We start from the raw sequence: 18603 nt of genomic DNA, 5'->3' as shown, positions 1-18603 counted from the left end.
TTACTCTGTGTTTCAGAAAGGTTAACCCAAATTGATTTTGTTACTTTACCCCTTCTGCTTTATTTTCCTAACTTCAATCTGTCATTAAAAAGCAACCTTCCCCCCAAATGCATCGATCTGTGCAGGTTATCAGACGACGAGACTTTGTATGTGCAGTGGATTAAATGATGCATTACAAGAAGGCATTTTACATAAAGTTTACTTAAGAGAAAAATATTTTTGCATATCATGAACAGTGCCATCTGTGTACATTTTGTGAAAGAATGCCTTATTCGCTATTGCCGAGCTCTTCTTCATTTATGTATATCTATATTTTTTACCATTTTAACTCGTATGAACAGAGTCCTGAAAGGAAAGTGTTCCCACGTTCCCGTTTTTCACCGTGGCTCGTGAGAAAGCAGCACACCTTAAATTGTCTTCCCAAGCACATCAGAGCAGGAAGGTAGAAGTAACGTGAAAAAATAGCCACCACAGGCAGCTGATGTATAATTCATGCATCGATACAGCAGATGTGTTGTATAAAGTAATTAACTAATCGGAACAATCAGGAGACCGAGAGCAATCTCCAGATGCATCTGTTTGATGCGCAAAATGAAATCTGTCTGTCTTAAAGGAACGTTCTGCAGCAGGATGCGATCTGGTCATAATCCCCTTTCTAATCTGTGTCTCCAATAGTTGCCCCAAACTAGAAGACCTGCCTCCAGAACAGTGGTCCCACACCACCGTCAGGAATGCGCTGAAGGACTTACTGAAGGATATGAATCAGAGTTCCTTGGCCAAGGAGTGCCCCCTCTCACAGGTACTTGGCATTGCCTGTCCTAAATGTTAGGACATTGTGGGCAGCCCTAGTTGGAGGTGTAATAGGGTTCCCTAGTCTAAAGCAACTGGCATCGGAAGCAAGAATCTCCCCAAAAGGCAAAGTGACTTGACTGCTGGTGACTTTCAAAAATATGCCGTATTCGTCCTGAACCAGAGCCTTTACACTTTTTCTCCCTTGGGGAAAAGAGCGGAGGAAAAACAGCTCAGCAGAACTCTACACTAGCTTGATTGTAGATTCCTCCTCTTGAGTGCTCTGAGCTTGGAAGCTACATTGTCCTGAGAGCCTTTGTTTAAGGGAATAAAGGTGGTATAACTTCCAGGCACCCCTAGGTGAGTGGGAAGGGCATTGGAAGTGTTAATGTTCAAAACTGCACCATGCTACCTCAATAAAACAAGAGTATAGTATAGTTTTCGGATACTTTGTTCATTACCAAAAAAAAAAAAAAAAAAGAAGAAGAAGAAATAGCATTTAGTAAAAAAAAAAATTTTTAAGTAAGAACAGAAAACAAATCTCCCTGTAACTAAAGATTAAATAGTTATTATTTAGCAGGATTTTGTCACCAGTTTTATGGCATTGGTTTACACACCCCAGCTTTTTTTTTTAGTGAGATCATATGTTTTGCTCTGAGACGCCTGTCATACCATCAGGGATTTTTGAAATGAGACAGAGATTTATTATTATTGTACTCGAGTTTTTAGAGTGAATTTTGGTAGAGGGGCAATTAAAACTCTACTGAGAGATTGCCTCTGTTTCTAAATGTAAAGCCAAACATCACTTTTGATGATGCAGAGCTGATTTCAAATAAAAAAGAAAGGATGCTATGAACCCGCTCTTCATGGGCTGCTCGTGTGGTCACGACGTAACTGTGTCGTAATGTCATCTCTCAGTGCCCACACCAGTGAAGGTCATGCCACCATAGAGTATAGTTGAAGTGCTGGTCTAACTAGATTTTTACTAAATTTTTAAAGTTTTTCTTTCAATGCAAGTTTAAAATGTAAGTGTGAATTTTAGTCTGTCAGTCATTTGGACTTGAACTGAATGAGTGCTGTAAACATTTCTGCAACTGAGATATTCCCAAAATGTGTTTCTAATGTGATGGCCGTGAAGATACATGGGTACCTTTGGAAGGAAGGTTGTGGCCTTTTGTGCTGCCGTTTCATGGAACCTCCATGTATTGCAGGTTTGCTGCGTTACAGTCCATCAGCTTTACTTTGTTATTTGTTAGCAATTCTAGGAATGAAGCAAATGAATTAAGTTTACAGTTAATGATGGCTTTTTATATTCTTTTAAGGTAAGCTATGGCCACAGGTAAAATATTCTCTGGTGTTAAGTGTCCGTTTCTTGAAAATCAGAGCAAAGTCTTGTTGTCATTTTAGCTGGTCTTCTCTTTCTCTCTCTCTCACCCTTGGAGTAGGCAGGATGTGAATTTATAACCGTCGAATAAAAGTAATTTAAATTAATTAAACACAGTTAAATCAATAGGATGATATAATGAAGCAGGTGACTTACCTCTGGGGCTTTGGATTTTGCAGACAACTCCAGATAGTTTGTCACTTAGTTTCAGCATTTGAAAATTTGAAATGTCCTAGAATTAAAGGCTGGTTTATTTGTTTGTTTGTTAACTCAGCGTTAAAATACATATAAATACCCAGTATAGGAATCTCATGTATCTTCATGTTACTAAGTGTCCCATTGATTTGGGAAGGCAGAGATTTAAGGCATTTACTGTGAGCCGGAGAAGAGGATGCTAGTATAAGTATTTATTGAAACAGGCAGTGAGAACTAATTGTTAAATGACATCAACATTCAGCCAATAAACTCTACCTCACTATAGCTTATAAATACAATTGTGAGTTTACTTAATGTTATCATGGGAAATGAATTAAATACAAACTATTATAATGTTAAACAGAATTGACAAAATGAAATTCAGGACTTGGTTTTGGAGTCAGACATGGGTGACTTTCTATAGAGAGGCCTCGAGAGGAACATGTGGGCCTGGGTAGCTGGGGACCCTGCTGTCATCCTTAAGTGGTGAAACTAGGCTGTAACTTCAACATCAGTTGTAATTACAATCTTCCTTTCTTTAAAAAAAAAAAAAAAATTTGTAAAAGTATACATCGTTCAGCAGTGGCAGCAAATATTTGAAATTAATTTAATATTTAATATTATGAAAAAGTGCAACTTGTTCTCTAAATGAGGGGGTTATTTTATATTCTGCTGCATCATCTTCTGTTTCTCTAGAATGAATTCGTGAATCTGATACTCAATTCGGAATGTTTTAATTATGGACTATTTTCCATTTGCTTCTTTATTTTCTCTTCTGCCAGAAGTTATTAGTTAGAGGAAATGCAGGCACTCTAAGGCCTCAGCCCCAAATATATGCTGAGCTTGGTAAAACTGCTCTTTTTTTCCTCCCTGGTGAGATTTGGTGATGAAGATGCTGTGGTGAAAAATGCCTAGCAAATAATAAATACGGCCTCAGTCTTGTACAAAATGGGACCTAACACCAAGAAATGCTACAGCTTAAGACTTTTTCCCCTCCTGTGGAGTTTTGATTCATTCACGTGAGGACTCTTAGCATACAATTCAGCATGCCCATTTTGCTGTACATTAAGGATTTGGTTTTGTTTAATATGGTAAAATAGCCCAGTCTTGAATATGGCCATTGGGTCCCTAATGATATGCTGAGCAGAATGTCCACCCTGTGGGCAAGGAGATTCCCTTTACTGAGGAGCGGCCAGGAGGGAAGGGGAGGGGCAGCCCCAGGAATTTGCCTGCGGTGTCCGGCAGGCCATGCCTCCAGTGCTCCCAGGAGGATTGTCCCCTACTTGCAAAGAGCAAGTCCAGTTTGCACTTCCAATCTTAGAACTAGAAGATGTTATCTTTCCCAGAGATTAAAGTCAAAATGCTGGTTAGTGATTGACCCCCAAAGTCCTTTCCCAAGGATGCGTTTTAGCGTGTTGATTTTAAAATGAAGACTTAGGTTTTCCTGCAGTAATGTTTTCTTGGATAATCTTTGCAAGGTTTTCTCTAGCCGCAGAAATTCCATTAAGTGTGCGTGGGGTTTGACTTATAACTCAGACCTTTATTTCTGTGACTGATTTCCTATCATAAATCTGCCCAAATAGATTGACATCCATTTATTGTTTTTTTCTACCACGTGTTTGTTTATTTTTGTAAACTGTTCTAAGGCATAAGAAACCCTTAGCTCATTATGGATCTGAGGTTGGGCACTGTGTTGTTATTCTTGCTTTTTTCAGTGGATGTGGTTAGGTAAGGTGGGTGTTGTATTCTGACCTGCAAGTAAGGAAGGGAGAATAAAGTCTGACGTGGGGATAAGAAAGCTTATGGTCATGGGAACTTGGAGGGTATGGATTTGGAAGGTAAATTGGGATTTGAAAAAGTAAATATTTTGATGTACAATAAAAATAGATTTCATTTTAAGTTTCCCCTGAAGTTTTAGAAATTGAACATTAGATAAATATGTATACATTCAGTACAAGGATAGATTCGTTTTGTTAAAAGTATCATAAGTAAAAGGTCAGTTATTACTTCTGCCAGACTAGCGTCTTCCTTCTAAAAATGTTCAGGTCACATATTCCTAAGGGATTTTAATCTGATATATGTGCATTTTTAACACCCTTGCCCACCACACACACATTCACATTTGTGTACACAAACACACACACGCTCACACATCACCACTTTCATATTTCTAAGGTGCCGGTTCTTTCTGTTTCATTTCTCACCTGGGAAAAGTAGCTCCAAGCCCGAGTCCTCCATACAGTGAGAACTGTCATTTTTATTTTCAAGTAGCAAAAGATATATAAAATGAATTTAAATTCGAACGTTCCATTTAGAAGTAACGTGGAGAAAAACGATATTTTGGTTTTCCTTTTTCTGACAGCATCTAGGGGTGTAGAATGTGTCAGACTTTTCATTAGGTACTGGCAAAACAGGCGAAAAAAGAAGCCACCTTGCCCTGCTGACACTTGGCGTTTAACCCTGCCCATTCTCTGAAACTTGACAGTCATTTCCATAGACATTAATAAACCCCTGTGTTCAGCTGGTTTTCAGTCTGTATTATACAAAGCACCAATTTAAAAAATCCCTATCTGTTAGGCTGTAGATATATATATTTTTTTTTAACTGTACTTTATATTATTTTTTTCATAATTTTGGGGCCAAAATGACGTCTCTAAAAAAATTCCAGTAAACATTAATAATCACATTTTCTCCAGAGAATATCCAACATCAGTATTCAAATACTGTATTTCACATGAGAGTCTAACCTATGAAACTTATTCACATATTCATATATTTATACATTCAAAAATATGTATTGACAGTCTGCTGTGTGACAGGCATTCTATTTCCTATGGAGTAATAAGGGTGACACATCTTAGTAGTTGAAATAATAGTAACTTTCATTTAGTACTTTTACAGTATCAAGACTGTATCTGTCACCCTAAGTGGTATATGGTTTTATATCCCCATTTTCAGTTAAGGAACCCGAGCCATGGGATGTTTAAGCAAGTCCCATGATTACGGAGCAGGTGAAGCAGAGGGGCGAGAATTCATACCCAGACCCTGTGAGCTTAATCAAGTATTCTCGGATGGATGGATGGATGGATGGATGGATGGATGGATGGATGGATGGAAGGAAAGATAGATAGATAGATAGATAGATAGAGACAGAGGCCTTTTTAAAAAACCTTTCTCCAACTAATTTGATGTTTTATAAAATACATTTCTCTGTAGTACTGATAACTACTTACAGTTTTCCAACTGTATTTATTCTTACTGCTGAAATTTTTCTTTAACGTATGTTTTGTTTTTGTATCTTTGATTTTGTCATTCTTACATTGACTCACTTTAAAAATACCGTCATGCCCCTAATTTAGAGTATTCGAGGGTGATTTAGACCACGGGGACTGATTCCTGGGATAGTCTGGTATTTGGGAGGTTCCAAAAAGTTTGACTGTAAGAACTCTGTTGGCAGTCACTTCTCCCCGTCCTTACATCCTGTCCGGATCAGTAGGTATAATTGCGCTAATAGCCCTTTGTTTTGACCCCCAAGACAACGTTAGATATTTGCATGGGAAACAGTGGGCAATTTCTCGAGTCTATGTGAAAATATAGACCTTAGTCATTCACTGGCTCAATGTGATGACCAAGGGTATAACTGGCAGCTCTATTTAAAGTTTCCTGTTAGAGATGTGCTTGTAGGATTTTGTACCTGCCCCTTCCTAGCATAATATTGTAAATCTATTGTAAATCTTGTCATTAAATATCATATATTTTGAGGAAAAGCTCCACGTAGGAGCTTTTCTTTCCTCTTTTAAATGGCAAAACTTTTCCCAGTTTTTACCTTACTGCCCAAGGGAGTCCGAGGTTATGAATATCTGCTTTGCCAGGCATGGAAGTACTAGATACTAATTGGATTTTATTACTACTTTCAGCAATTAATGGCGAGATCCATAAAGGAAATGGCAAACCAGTCTTAAATGGGCAGTTGTGTGAATTGCTAAACTTACATCAGATTACTTTTTCTGTCTCCTTTTTTGAACCAGTTATTACTTCACTCTAGTACCTCTTTCAAATTAGTGAGATATCTGTTCTGTGTTAATAATGTAATACGTAGCATCTACAATAGACGTGTCCTCCAAATTGCAAATTTGCTTTTTTGCGTCACATCTATCAGGCTCATTTTTAGCCGGTTTATATACATAAGGGTTTTACTGTAGCTTGATATTAGTTCCCTGTAACCTTTCAAAAAAGCCAAACTTAATAAAGCATCTGACTTCAAATGGATTGATCTCAGATATTTTATGGCCACTATCTTTTCACAAGAATAAAACATAAAAGAGTTTAAGCCATGCCAATTTAGAGGGTGCTTTGACAGTGTGTAAGCACTTCATTTTCACTTAATAGATTTTTACCTATGCTTTGTTTTAGATCTGAACAGGTTTCCTCTGACCTCAAAATCACTAATGCAAGGAAAATTACCATATCATGAGTGCATTTCTCCTATTTTTTTTCTGATTTGCAGAATAATAAATACTGCCAAGGCTTAGGAGTAGACATGGCCTGAGAGAAAGCCTATTAAATGCTAGTTTCTAATTTTTTTAAAAAGTTAACCAAATCATGCTAATCAATCAGATTTTCTTGCTCAAACAGAGCTAGTTTTAAAGTGCTTTTGGAGTGTCTTTTGTCGGAATGACTACGTAAATTTCAAGTTGGGCTTTCTCTGGATTTGCTTTTTAAACCTGTTTTATTTCATGTCAGATTTTGGTCCCCAACAAATTCATAAACAAACAAACAGAAAACCCTAAATTCAGAATAATCAAAACAGATACTACACGCACCAGATTTTTTCCTCTTTCTTTGGAAACTGCTTGATTGTAAGGTGCTCTGAGTATTAAAAAACATAACAGAGCCTTTAACGTAACAGGAGAGAGCGTCAGCCAGGCTCCGCAGTTCATTGCCAATTGAAATAAGGAACGCTCTTGCTGTTGGGACTTTTAAATCTAGACTTAAAAGTTATTTGTTCTGCTTAGCATTTTTAAAATGGTTCTATTAGGAATTGTATGTGCTTTAGTTTTAATTTTAACTCATAATGATTGTAAAGCACCCTGGGATCCTTGCATGAAGGGCGCTACAGAAATGTAAGATTGTAGTGGGTTCTAATATGCAGTATTATTATGGGGTGCTGGAGTTCCATTAGGGACAATTCAGGAGGCTGCAGAATTCCGCATTGTAGAGAAGGTGGCTGACTTAAGAAACTTTTTCTTTTCTCTCATTCTTACTCTAAAACTTCATCCTCTTTAGTCATCTTTTTCTTTCTCCTTTTCAAAAGACTATTCTCTTGTATGGCAATATTTCCCCATGAAAATGCTAATCTAATTTAGTTTACTCAAAGAGGTTAAAGAGGCAAATGATGTTGAAAGTTAAGAACGATTAAAGCTTTAATTGTTAGCACCGTTTGAAATCACATTCTTATCTAGGTGACAAGACAGGGTATTTCCTCATTGGGTACCACCCGACTGTCCTAGGCTTGTCCCGTTTTACTATCAATCCAGCGCTTATTCCTATGCAACTGAAAAACGTGGAGCAAACCAAAACGATTATTATCTTTATGAAACGTCACAATAAATATTTCCCCAAATGTGTTGAATCTCCTCGATTATGTTAACATAGGGCAGAGCTCGATCTCATTTTCTTTTTATTTCTTAATGGAACTATCTTTGGAAGTGATATATTTCATCAGCCACTGCTCTTTGCCATCACATAATTAGTAAGCTAATAGCATTCGTTCCATGGGAGTCAAGAATGTGAGCTCTGTCGTTACCCCTCTGTAAATTCAGGCAGGTGACTCTCCATGCCTCATTTTTTAAATCTATAAAGTAGCAAGATAATAGTACCAATTTTTCAGGATTGTTAGGAGAATTACATGAGTTAATACTTGTACAGCATTTAGAACAGCGCTCAGTTCTAAAGTACAGTATACTTGTTTTTCTACAGCCTGGGGATTGAGAGTTTGAAAGGGCACTTGTGGGTCTAAGAAACTTTGTTGCTAACATAGAAGATTTTGGTACAAGTGTCACTTTTTATGGAAACAACCAAGAACTTTTCGTTTGTGAAAAAATTAAAGGGCCGTTTTATAACTAACTCATTCTCACCTTTAAGGAATGTTTTTAGCGCCCTCCTTAGAATCAGTATAAAGGTCTGATGCATCTTAAAATGCAAGTGGGGGGGAAACTCAAGCATGATGCTTTAAATAAGCACATTTGAAAGTTAAGCAGATGTGGTATCTTAGACTGGACAGTGTCAAAGATGCCTGGTGTGGACTGTCCTCTGGATGTGAGTTTTCCCAGTGTTCCTTCCTTTAACTACCCTCCACCCCCTACTCCCTACATCCAAGTCTCTGTCCCTCCTTTATGCCCCCCCAATAGCACTTTCCACTTTGTTTTGTAATTATCTGTGGACTAACTCCGTTCTCTGAGTACACTGTAATTGATGGTCACAAAGGGACTAAGTTTTATTCATCATCACATTCAGAGATCTGACACATAGTAGGATCTCAGGAATATTTGTCAAACCTAAACAGACTCATAGAATTTTCATCATGTTTATTTCATGAGCCTATAAACTATGTCAAGTAGTTTTATTACTAGTATTTTATATGTAGTCTTATCTATAATATCCTACTTTACAAAATATATTTCCTATTACACTTAATTCTGAATTTTTAATTTACCTTACCAAGAGCAAATTACTTCTACATTTTCCTCTAAGAAAACCTACTGATATTCCAAGCTGTCCCATATTTTTGCTTATATTGTCACTGTTCTTGAGTATATGTACAAAACTTCTATGTTTGTAAGCAGAACAATAGTCTTGGGAGGTACAAGGGACCCAGAGATCTAAAAACTGCTATAAAAGACCTAATTATACGTCACTGTTAAGCACACTCTTTAACAACATATTTCCGTGCACATTTAAAATTTTTCTTTTATAATCAACTATGTATTTCAGCTTGGCTAGTAGGTTTCATTTTGTCTCAATTGCGTTATATTTGAGATCCATGCTTTTCTACTATTACTCTATTTATTTATGTTTGTCTATTTCTCATATTAAAAAAAAAAAAATAAAGCGGGGGGGAATACCAATAGCAGAATCAAATGATTTTTAGACCAAGACGCTGACACTGCCAAGCTGCTGACACTGCCAAGCTGGAAATGCCAGCAGTTAAGTACCACCCCGTGTTAGCTCACAATGTCTCTCCCTCAGCTGAGGTTCCAGAGGCCACATTTGGCATTGGAGACTCCGTTTGGGGCTATAAACATCTAGTGTGTAAAAGTCAGCGGTGTGAAGGTCCAGAATCACCTGAATTTAGAGAGAGCTGCAAGTGGAGATAAGTGTTGAGCCATTGCAGAACAGGCCTCAGGGGCTTGGTCTGTCCACCCTTCTGCAGGAGGCACCAGCTCAGCCTGGCTCTCACGCACCCGGTGATGGGCTGAGCTCCTTACTTCATGACGGACAGCCCGTCCAGCACATTTTTTTTTTTACCATTTCACCATAACTCCCAAAGAGGTGATTACCAGTATATGGCATTTTCCTAAACTGTAAAGCATTTTCATAATACTGATAGAGGTGAGCTAGGTTAATTTGATTTTTCTCTGTGACCTCATCCAGAGGTGACATTGGTGTCTATTTATTTAGTAGACGTGGGAAGTCTTGGCTAACAACTAACAACTAGTAAAACACAGAAATCAAGGACGTGACCTAGCCCTCAGTCTCCTGTGAAATCTTGGATCAGATCTGGGTGTGATCCACTGCCCACGCAGTGGGCTCCCAAGGGTTTGTGCAGACCCAGAAGTTCCAAGCCTCTTTTGGGGAGTATATATGTGGGGAGAGCTTCCATCGGTTTCATGAGACTCCCAAAGAAAGTCTTTGGCCCCATAAAAAGCTAAAAAGCAGTCTTACTTTTCTCCCCAGTTTTTAGGCAGTGTGGCTTAAAAATCTGATAGCGTTCATACAGGGAAAGAAGGGATATAAAATCTGTGAAGAGTTACAGAGTCTGATTCTAGTATTTACTTTTGGAAAAGTGGATTGTTCAGACTACTTTAGTTTTTTTTGCACTCTGTGGCTTGAAGTTTCTCAAAATGCTTTATTTAGGACCTCTGGAATTTAATACAAATTTGGTATCTTTTTCTGCTATTTCTAAGTACAGATATGAGAAATTTTAATCTCCATAGAGAATGGGAGATTTAACCACACAAGGGCCATCAGAGAAAGAAGGAGCAAGCATTCCCAGTGCTCAGGATTTAGAATTTTAGGAAATGATTTTTGCTATAAAATCAAATAAAACTCATTAGATTTATCTAATGAAAAACTTATGAAAATTCTATTTGGAGTAGCGTAATGTTTAATGATAGTGAGTATGTTTTTAATAATCATATTATAAGCAAGATACCGAGGGACTCCAACCTTCCTAAAAAATAAAACTGGTAATGTCTGCACAGTGAATGGTTGATGGGTATAACAATCGCATCTTCTTTAGTCATTAAAGAAGACCCTGTAGGACCTGTGTCTGGGAATGCCTGTAGATCTCATAGAATCTTCAAGCTGTTAGAAGGGACCTTGCAGATTATCTAGTTCATTTCCCTTCATGTTGCAGATGAGCAAACCTAAGCCTGCAGTTAGTTTGAAATATTACATGCCCTTAGTAACAGTACGCTTTTTAGCAAATATTTTCTAATTTAAGCTCTTTACCAACGTATTCAATTCGTTTGAATAAGAAGGTTTCAGTAGCATTAAGAACGATCTAGATGATACTTATACAAAAAGATAGAATAGAGAATCTGGTCAGAAGATATTATCTGGGCCTTATGTAAAATTACTTTAATTATGCGGAAAAGCCGTACGAACTGTGAGCCAGCATTTCCTTTAAACGTGATGAATTGGCTATTTAAACCATTACATAAAATTCCTGTGCTTCGAAACGGTCACATTTTCATCTTTAGGAAATGTAGTAAGAGAATTAAAACAGAATTGCCCAGGTTCTCTTTGTGCTTCCCTTTGTACTCCTTTGGAGCTTTGTACCGAGTTTCTATTTTTAGCACGATACAAGGGTGACTCTGTGTGACGATGCCATTTTCAAGGCACCGGGATTGATCAAGATGGCAAGAGCCTTAACGATGGCAACTGGAGTTTAAGTAAAATTTAGAAGTGATTAGTCTCTTCTCAACAAATTGAGATGCCAAGTATGCCCCAGTTGTATCTCCCAAGAGAATAGCTTAGAAAGCAATAAAGGATCCAGAGGGAAAGATTTGGGGAACATAAGCTAACATCACAAAGAGAGTATGACACTTAGAAATCCTGCCATTTGCTTCCCATGAATTGAAACCCGATTCCCTTCCTCCCCTCCCTCAATACCAGATGGGGACTACCTGTGAATTTTCAACAAATTCGTTCCATGTCACCGTCTCCTATGATGCCTTGTTTGTAGTATTTGATATCCTTTGGGATGAAAAGAAAACCCCATTTACTGAGAATCCCTATTAAAACAGTGTTTGAATGTGGAGTTGATTCCATTTGATCTGAAGTTAAAATTTGACCTTTAAGTTTCCCACGCGCATCTAAAAACCTGCTGTGAAAATTCAGGCCATAGGCAGGCCGGACCTAGAGAGAGGGGAGGGCCAGCCGAGTGTGTGAAGTTACACTTGTCAAAAAATAAAAATGTAAAATAATAGAGAGCCAGCAGTTTGACAGATTGTTCAGTAAATGCTCATTTTATTGAAAATTATAAAAAGGTGCTTAATGTCTCTGTGCCATTAATACAATACATAAAAAGGTTACTGTCAAGATTAGTGTTCCAACCCTGAAAATTAACTGCGGGGCTTTATAAAGCATCACTGTGTGTCGCCTGAGAAGTTAAAGGTTTCTGTATATACATTCTGCACGCACGGACATTTATTTCAGAAAACAATTATTTTAGACTTTATGCCAAAGACATGAGCAGTTATGTGCTTTCATTTAAGACATGGATGTACCAGATATATATTACAGACAAGGTAGAACCATGAAAAATCGCCTTACAGAATTAAACCTGTGCAAGATGATTTCCCTTGTGTCTCTGGAGTATTCCAATTCAAAACATACATTCCTTCCTACAGAACAAGATATTCAGATTCCTTAGTTGAAATTAATTAGCATTCAGAAACCAGATAGCATGTTTTTGGGTATTCATGAGATCTCTGTTTGGAAAAAAAAATGTTTTTAACTTGTAGAAATGTGTTGCAACACACAGATGGGAAGAAAAAGGAAAAAAAAAATCTCTTTAGCAAGCACTGTGTGTAAAAGGAATATTACATTTTGCACGCTCCTGATTGCTCTGTGTAAACAGTTTTTGACATCTGTCTTTATAGTTTTCGAGGAGAGGAAGACTTTGTTAAAAGAATCATTTTTATACAGCAGTCCCCATTTCAGTCTTGCTTTACCTGTATTATGAAAGCAGATGGTCTGCATGTCTTTTGAATATTTATAACTATCAAAAACAATCTCTTGCTATTCACCCTTAGGCTTATGAGATGTCAGGACTGTTCTGGTTGAAAAAAAATCATCTTGGGTGTTTACAGAAAGAGGATTACATTAAGCTGAAATGACTATACATTTTCCAGTTTAATATTTGTCCATCAGCTGTTTAATCGTATTTAGATAATTGTGTAAATAAGATGTTGTAGCTTTTGCCCTCTCTGCTGATGGAGCCTGAAAGCTTTAAACTTGGGTGAACCACCATTTTGTAGAGGCTCTGGCACCTCTTCCCACCTCAGTCAGACCATCCGCAAGTCTTTAGTAAGTTTTGATCATGATATCACAGTCCTGTTAAAAAAAAAAAAAAAAAATTGTGCACGGAAAGCCTGTATGGAGATCCCATGAATGCTAGGGACCTGCTGGCTTCCGGTACAGGCTGTGTAGTTTATTAGAGTGAACTGTAATATGCAAATAGGGTCCAGCGCTCCAATTACCCTTTAAAGATGGCATGGCTTTCTCTTTCTCCTCCATGAGCACGCAGCGCTTTGAGGGTATTTTGGAAAACTTTTGGTATAGTCGGGGTTAACTGGTTTTTTGACTGGAAGCTGAGCAATCAGAGATAACAGATTTTGCTGTGGTTGGTTGATTTGGCAGAAAAGCATGAACAGTTTTGGTTTAAATGATTGAATAACCTGATTAGCATTGTTTGGGGGTGGGTTTTTTTGTTGATGTTAAAGGCACAGCAAAGCAATTTTAAGGGTAATCAGATCACTGCCTTTCCCCAGTTGATGAACCATTTTTTCAGAAGGCCTCACCTCTCCCCCCAACCTCTTCCTTGGCTCCTGAGATGACCAAGGAAAAAAATAAAAAAACTCTCTTCCTTCGGTTTTCTAAATGTGTTATAAATACATACTTAACAGTGTACGTCGTATTCTAGCAGGGGGTTGACAGGATAGAATATTTTGAAAAAATTATGTAACTTCCACCAATTCCTTATGGGTTTGGGGGTTGTTTTTTGTTTTTCAAATGCAGAGACCTGCAGTATTTGAGAGCAAAGGTTCAGAATGTTCTAACCATATCGAAGTCAGGCTGTAGAAAAATTCCACCCTTACCTTTTCACAATTAGAAAGGTTATAAATAATGTATTTGGCTGAAAAGGAAGCTCAGCCTGTGGCAGATGGTATCATTCTAGAGAACCAGGGTTTCTGTGAAGATGGCATTCTTTCAGATCGGAACTCGAGCAGACTCTCAGAAAGAGCCGGAGCTCCTCATAGGGCGCAGACATGTGCTTTATGGATCTGAGAAAAGCTTACAACTTGGCTCCTAGGATGAGAATATTGTGTCACACTGGGGTTAGGAGACCCACAGCCAATTTCTGCCGACTTCCAAACTGTATTTCCTGACGCTGGAAGCTGGGGCCTCTTCCTCGGTTTGTGTTCCTGGGTAGTGTTTGAACTTGGGATTTAAACCGAAGGAGTTTTATCAGCCTGGTTATTTTAGTCCCTGAACGTGGATGCTTTCCACAGACTGGCCACCAAATAAGAAGACTTGTCAGGCAAGCCGTGCCCTTTTCCCAGTGCTTTGGAGAAGCTCGTATAAATAGACACCCAGAGATCTGGGAGAACACGAGCACCGGGCTCGGTGACTTCCAAGACATCTGTAGCTTCAAAAGGAAGTTACAGGAAGTAGCTTCAAAAACCTGGAAGGGAGCTCTTGCAAATTCAAGAACAAAGGTTCTTCAAACTCTTTGAGCTCGAGCTTGACAGCTAGAACTGATGGATCGAAAAGATTCCCTGTGACAATTAATCTAACATTACCTTTGACCTTTAAGAAAACAAAGAGGGAAGAGGACTTTCTGGTAGCCTGCAGTAATGACTTATTTCAGTGACCTTTTATCGATCACCAAATAGGTTGCCCAGCCCTGTGATAGGTCCAGGCTATATGGAGATAAGCCCCAAGGCTCACCCACCTAGTAGGAAATAAACCGCGTGATGGGTGCCATGGAGGTTCTATGTACGGGATGTTTGGGCCATCAGGAAGAGCCCTGCAGGAGTCCGCGCTGAAATTGTATCCTAGGTGAGCAGCTGTTAGCTAGAGATGGAAGAGGGCATGGATCAAATAAGTCAGAGGAGTGGTGTGTATCTTCCTGATGTCAGCTACCACCTGGTACCTACTGGCCAGCTTTGGAAGATACCGTCAAATTGGAATATTGAAATAAATGGAAATGCTCTTTTTCATTGATGTTTTCCCTTGTTATCCCTTGACCCGACTTGTCATTGAATCATTTAATTTGTATCCTCTTTGTTCTTTCATAAGAAAATTTCTTTGACTTAAAATACATCATTTGAAACTTGTATCTAAGACTCATATGTTATTTAAAGCATAGTCTTTCGACTGATCTGAAATGTGATCACATAATAAAAGCCAATGAAGAGGGAGGCAGAGGGTTGTCATAGTAATTAACTTCTCTTAAGTCCATACTCCGTATGTTCCAGGCTCTGTGCTAATTGTATCACATTCATTGTTTTATTTATTGTCAGTCCAAGTGGAGATAGTATGTCTCTTCAAGTCATTATTTTTGTAGTGACTTGTTCAGTTCTAGGCACATAGCAGGAGTTCCATAGATAGTTGCTGGATGAATGAAAAAAAAAAAGTCCATATGAATAGGTTCTCAGAACAGCCCCAAGAGGTGACTGCTGCTGACATTCCCGTTTAGTACTGGGAATTGTCGTAGTAGTCAGTTAATCTGACCCAGGTCACACTACCAGTGTGTGATACATGTTGGACTTGAATGCAGGTTTAGCTCATTCTGCTTCATCAAATGAACATTTAGTGTGTATTTAATGCGTGCCAGGCATTTGGGCTGGGAAGGAATACAGAGCCCCAGACCTGCATGGACTCATAGCTTAGTGAGTAATCTTTTTAGTTAGTGATCTTTTTAAACTACATCTTTTTGATTGACAGAAGAATCCCAAGCCTCTTCTCAGAAACATGGACCTTCGTTTACCTACTCCCTATCCATCCTCAGCCCGTAGGAAAGTATTATCAGTCTTGACTTTCTCTTCTTTGTATTATCAAAACAAGAGGTGTTTCTTTATGATTTTCCAAATTTAAGACACAGGACTGAATGTGATCTTTCAAATACCATGTGCCCCCCCAAGATTCTGAAATCTCTCTTCCTGCCTTTAAAACTCACAGACCTAGTTAGATGCCATGCCGAAGCCTTCAGTGGGGATTGTACCACAGGGAGAACAAAATGTTTCATGCAGTGGCTGTCTGAGCAGTTTAGTTGGACATACCACTGCATATTGTTCCAGTAAAAATAGAGGTGACCCCAAGTTACCTGAATTATGGACTATTTCCCGGCCCCCTAAAAGCACAGAAAGATAGAGAATCTAGAAAGTTGCTTTGGCATGCGTCATAACCTGTGGATTAGCCTTTTGACTTATGTCTCGCTTAGGCTAATATTTATGTTATTCAGAGTTTCCCTAAGCCTGCACCACTTGACAGAGCAGAAAGCATCCAGAAAGTCACTTAAGGACAGAGCCTACCAATTTAGGGTTAAACGAGGGCAGGGGGAAGCTTTGATGAACACGCACATATGGATATTATTTTCCACATATGGGTAATAATGAACTACATAGCACTGTTACATATGGGCTCTAGTTTTATAAAAATATTTCAGATGTTTTTTTTTCTTTTTCCCACACATTGTATATTTTTCTTCCTCCCCCACCCCCACATATTTTCCACTCTTGCGCTACTGAATCACATTAAATTGAAATGATCTGTTTACATGTCTCTTCCTAATAGACGGTAAACTTCTTGTAGGCTGAGGCTGTATCTTATCTGCCCTTGTATCCCTAGTACCAGCCAGGGACGTAGTAGGTGCACAGCAAAGAGCGAATCTCATAGATGGAACCATTGGCAAAGTCAGGTAGCCTGGACATTTGTCAGAAACCTCAGCAAAATTTTGATATTTCAGACTTTTCTGAAAACCAAGACATAAGCTACATCTAAAATTTACATGTACTATTATGTTAACATTTAAGAATCTGCCAGCATGTCTAAGTTGAAGAGTAATAATTTTTTAAAAATTGGACCAAAGTAGAAGAACATGGGCTCTCACCCATTTGCAGAATCACAGTGATCCATCAGCCGTCTCAGTAGTTTTGTTAGTGTCTGACTTTATTGATCCATCGTTAATAGAGTAAGTGTGATTGAAGCTGACGGATTGTTAACTGGATCAGGTAATCTTCTGGGTCCGGTTTTGGCAACCTTGCTAAGTATCTTTTTGTACCTTGGACTGAGGGACTCTCTTAGTCTGGATTAATGGCAGAGTATCATGAGCACATTAAGAATGTCTTTTTAGAGAAATGTAAAAATGACTATCCAGTAGAAAGTGTCAAAAAAAAAAAAAAAAAGATATCATAGTGCCTCTTAGGAAAGATAGCCATGTTTTACATCAATAATGTAACCCCAGCTTATCCTTCACTGGAAGTTCTTCAAAGATCCCCAAGGTTTACATATTACAGGAATGTGTGCATGCTACAAAATTAACACTGATGACGGATGTCAGGAGAATCAACGATAATCAAAAGAGCTCTACGTTAGAAGTAGCTTAAAGAAGGTAACGATGTAAAAATACTTTTGTCCCCAAACTGGCTTTTCTGCTTGTTCCCCGCCTTCTGTAAACCGTTTTCACCACAGACCACCTGAAGTCTGAAATGTAAGTTCTCATGTTTCTACACATAGGAGTGGAGGACAGATTGGCTCTGCAAAGTCTAATTATTCCTACGACTCAATGGGAAATTAATTTAGCCACTACTAGAGAATATGAGTGTTGTGGCTGGAAATAACCATGACCAAGTCACTGAAATGACCAGAACCAAAATTTCCTGGGAAGAAAATACTTTTCTTTGTTGAAAATGAGTTTAAAAAAATAAAGACAAAACTAGTAATACATCAAAACATTGTCTTTCTTCATTTTGCTATGTTAAACTGTTGACTCCATTTTCCAAGCTTTTGTTATTAGAAGCAGGATGAAGACAAGTGACAAAATAGGGCGTTTTCTTTTTTGTGGTATCCTTGAGAGATGAGTCACCATGAAATGCATATTTTTAAAAATGATATGGTTAGTTTGAAATTCAAAACCCAAGCTTTACTATATATGAAGCTAGCAATAAGATTGCAGCATATGTTTTTCTTCTGTTAGAGGATCTTTGTGAATAGTTTTTTCTCTTCTTAAATGTGGTCAGTCAGCCTTGCAACAGTGTTAATTTATCTCCAGGTGAAACCCAAATACTATGAGTGGAAAGTGCAAGGGGTGTTTCCCAAACTTTAGTGGGCACGCAAATCCCCGGGGATCTGATGAAAATGCAGGTGCTGCCTGACCAGGTCTGGAGTAGGGCCCAATATTCTGCATTTCTAATAAGCTTCCAGATGATGCTGATATTATGGTCCCTGGGCCATCCTGGGAGTTGCAAGGATGGAGAATTTAGTCACCAAACCACAAAGTGGCATTTATTTATGAATTACAATCAGAAAGCCATCTCCAAGTATTTGGATTTATTGGGATTGGTGGAAGTTTGAAGTTTGTCCGCCCAGGAACAGATGACATTGGTGGAGGTCCCATACATACTAGAGCAAAGTCTGTGGGTATGATCATTTTATACCAGTCTCAGTGGACTGTTGCTTTCTACTTAAATAAAGCATTTGATGCTCTGCTTATTGACTTTGAA

The 18603-nt window shown here is 38.4% G+C and overlaps 1 protein-coding gene across 4 annotated transcripts in view; it reads left to right on the top strand.

Annotated features, from left to right (window-relative positions):
- SATB1 (SATB homeobox 1) overlaps positions 1-18603 on the top strand; it is a 228755-nt gene that overhangs the window by 158421 nt on the left and 51731 nt on the right. For all 4 annotated transcript variants that reach the window (XM_082840037.1, XM_082840034.1, XM_082840035.1 and 1 more), the window contains one exon: positions 676-799. In XM_082840037.1, coding sequence (XP_082696163.1) covers positions 676-799 — 124 coding nt within the window. The remainder of the gene's footprint in view (positions 1-675; positions 800-18603) is intronic.

This window comes from Leucopleurus acutus, assembly GCF_964270905.1.
Source record: "Leucopleurus acutus genome assembly, chromosome: 5".
Classification (NCBI taxonomy): domain Eukaryota; kingdom Metazoa; phylum Chordata; class Mammalia; order Artiodactyla; family Delphinidae; genus Leucopleurus; species Leucopleurus acutus.
The sequence above is the reverse complement of the archived record's forward strand: the minus strand, read 5'-3'. Positions and strand labels throughout refer to the sequence as shown.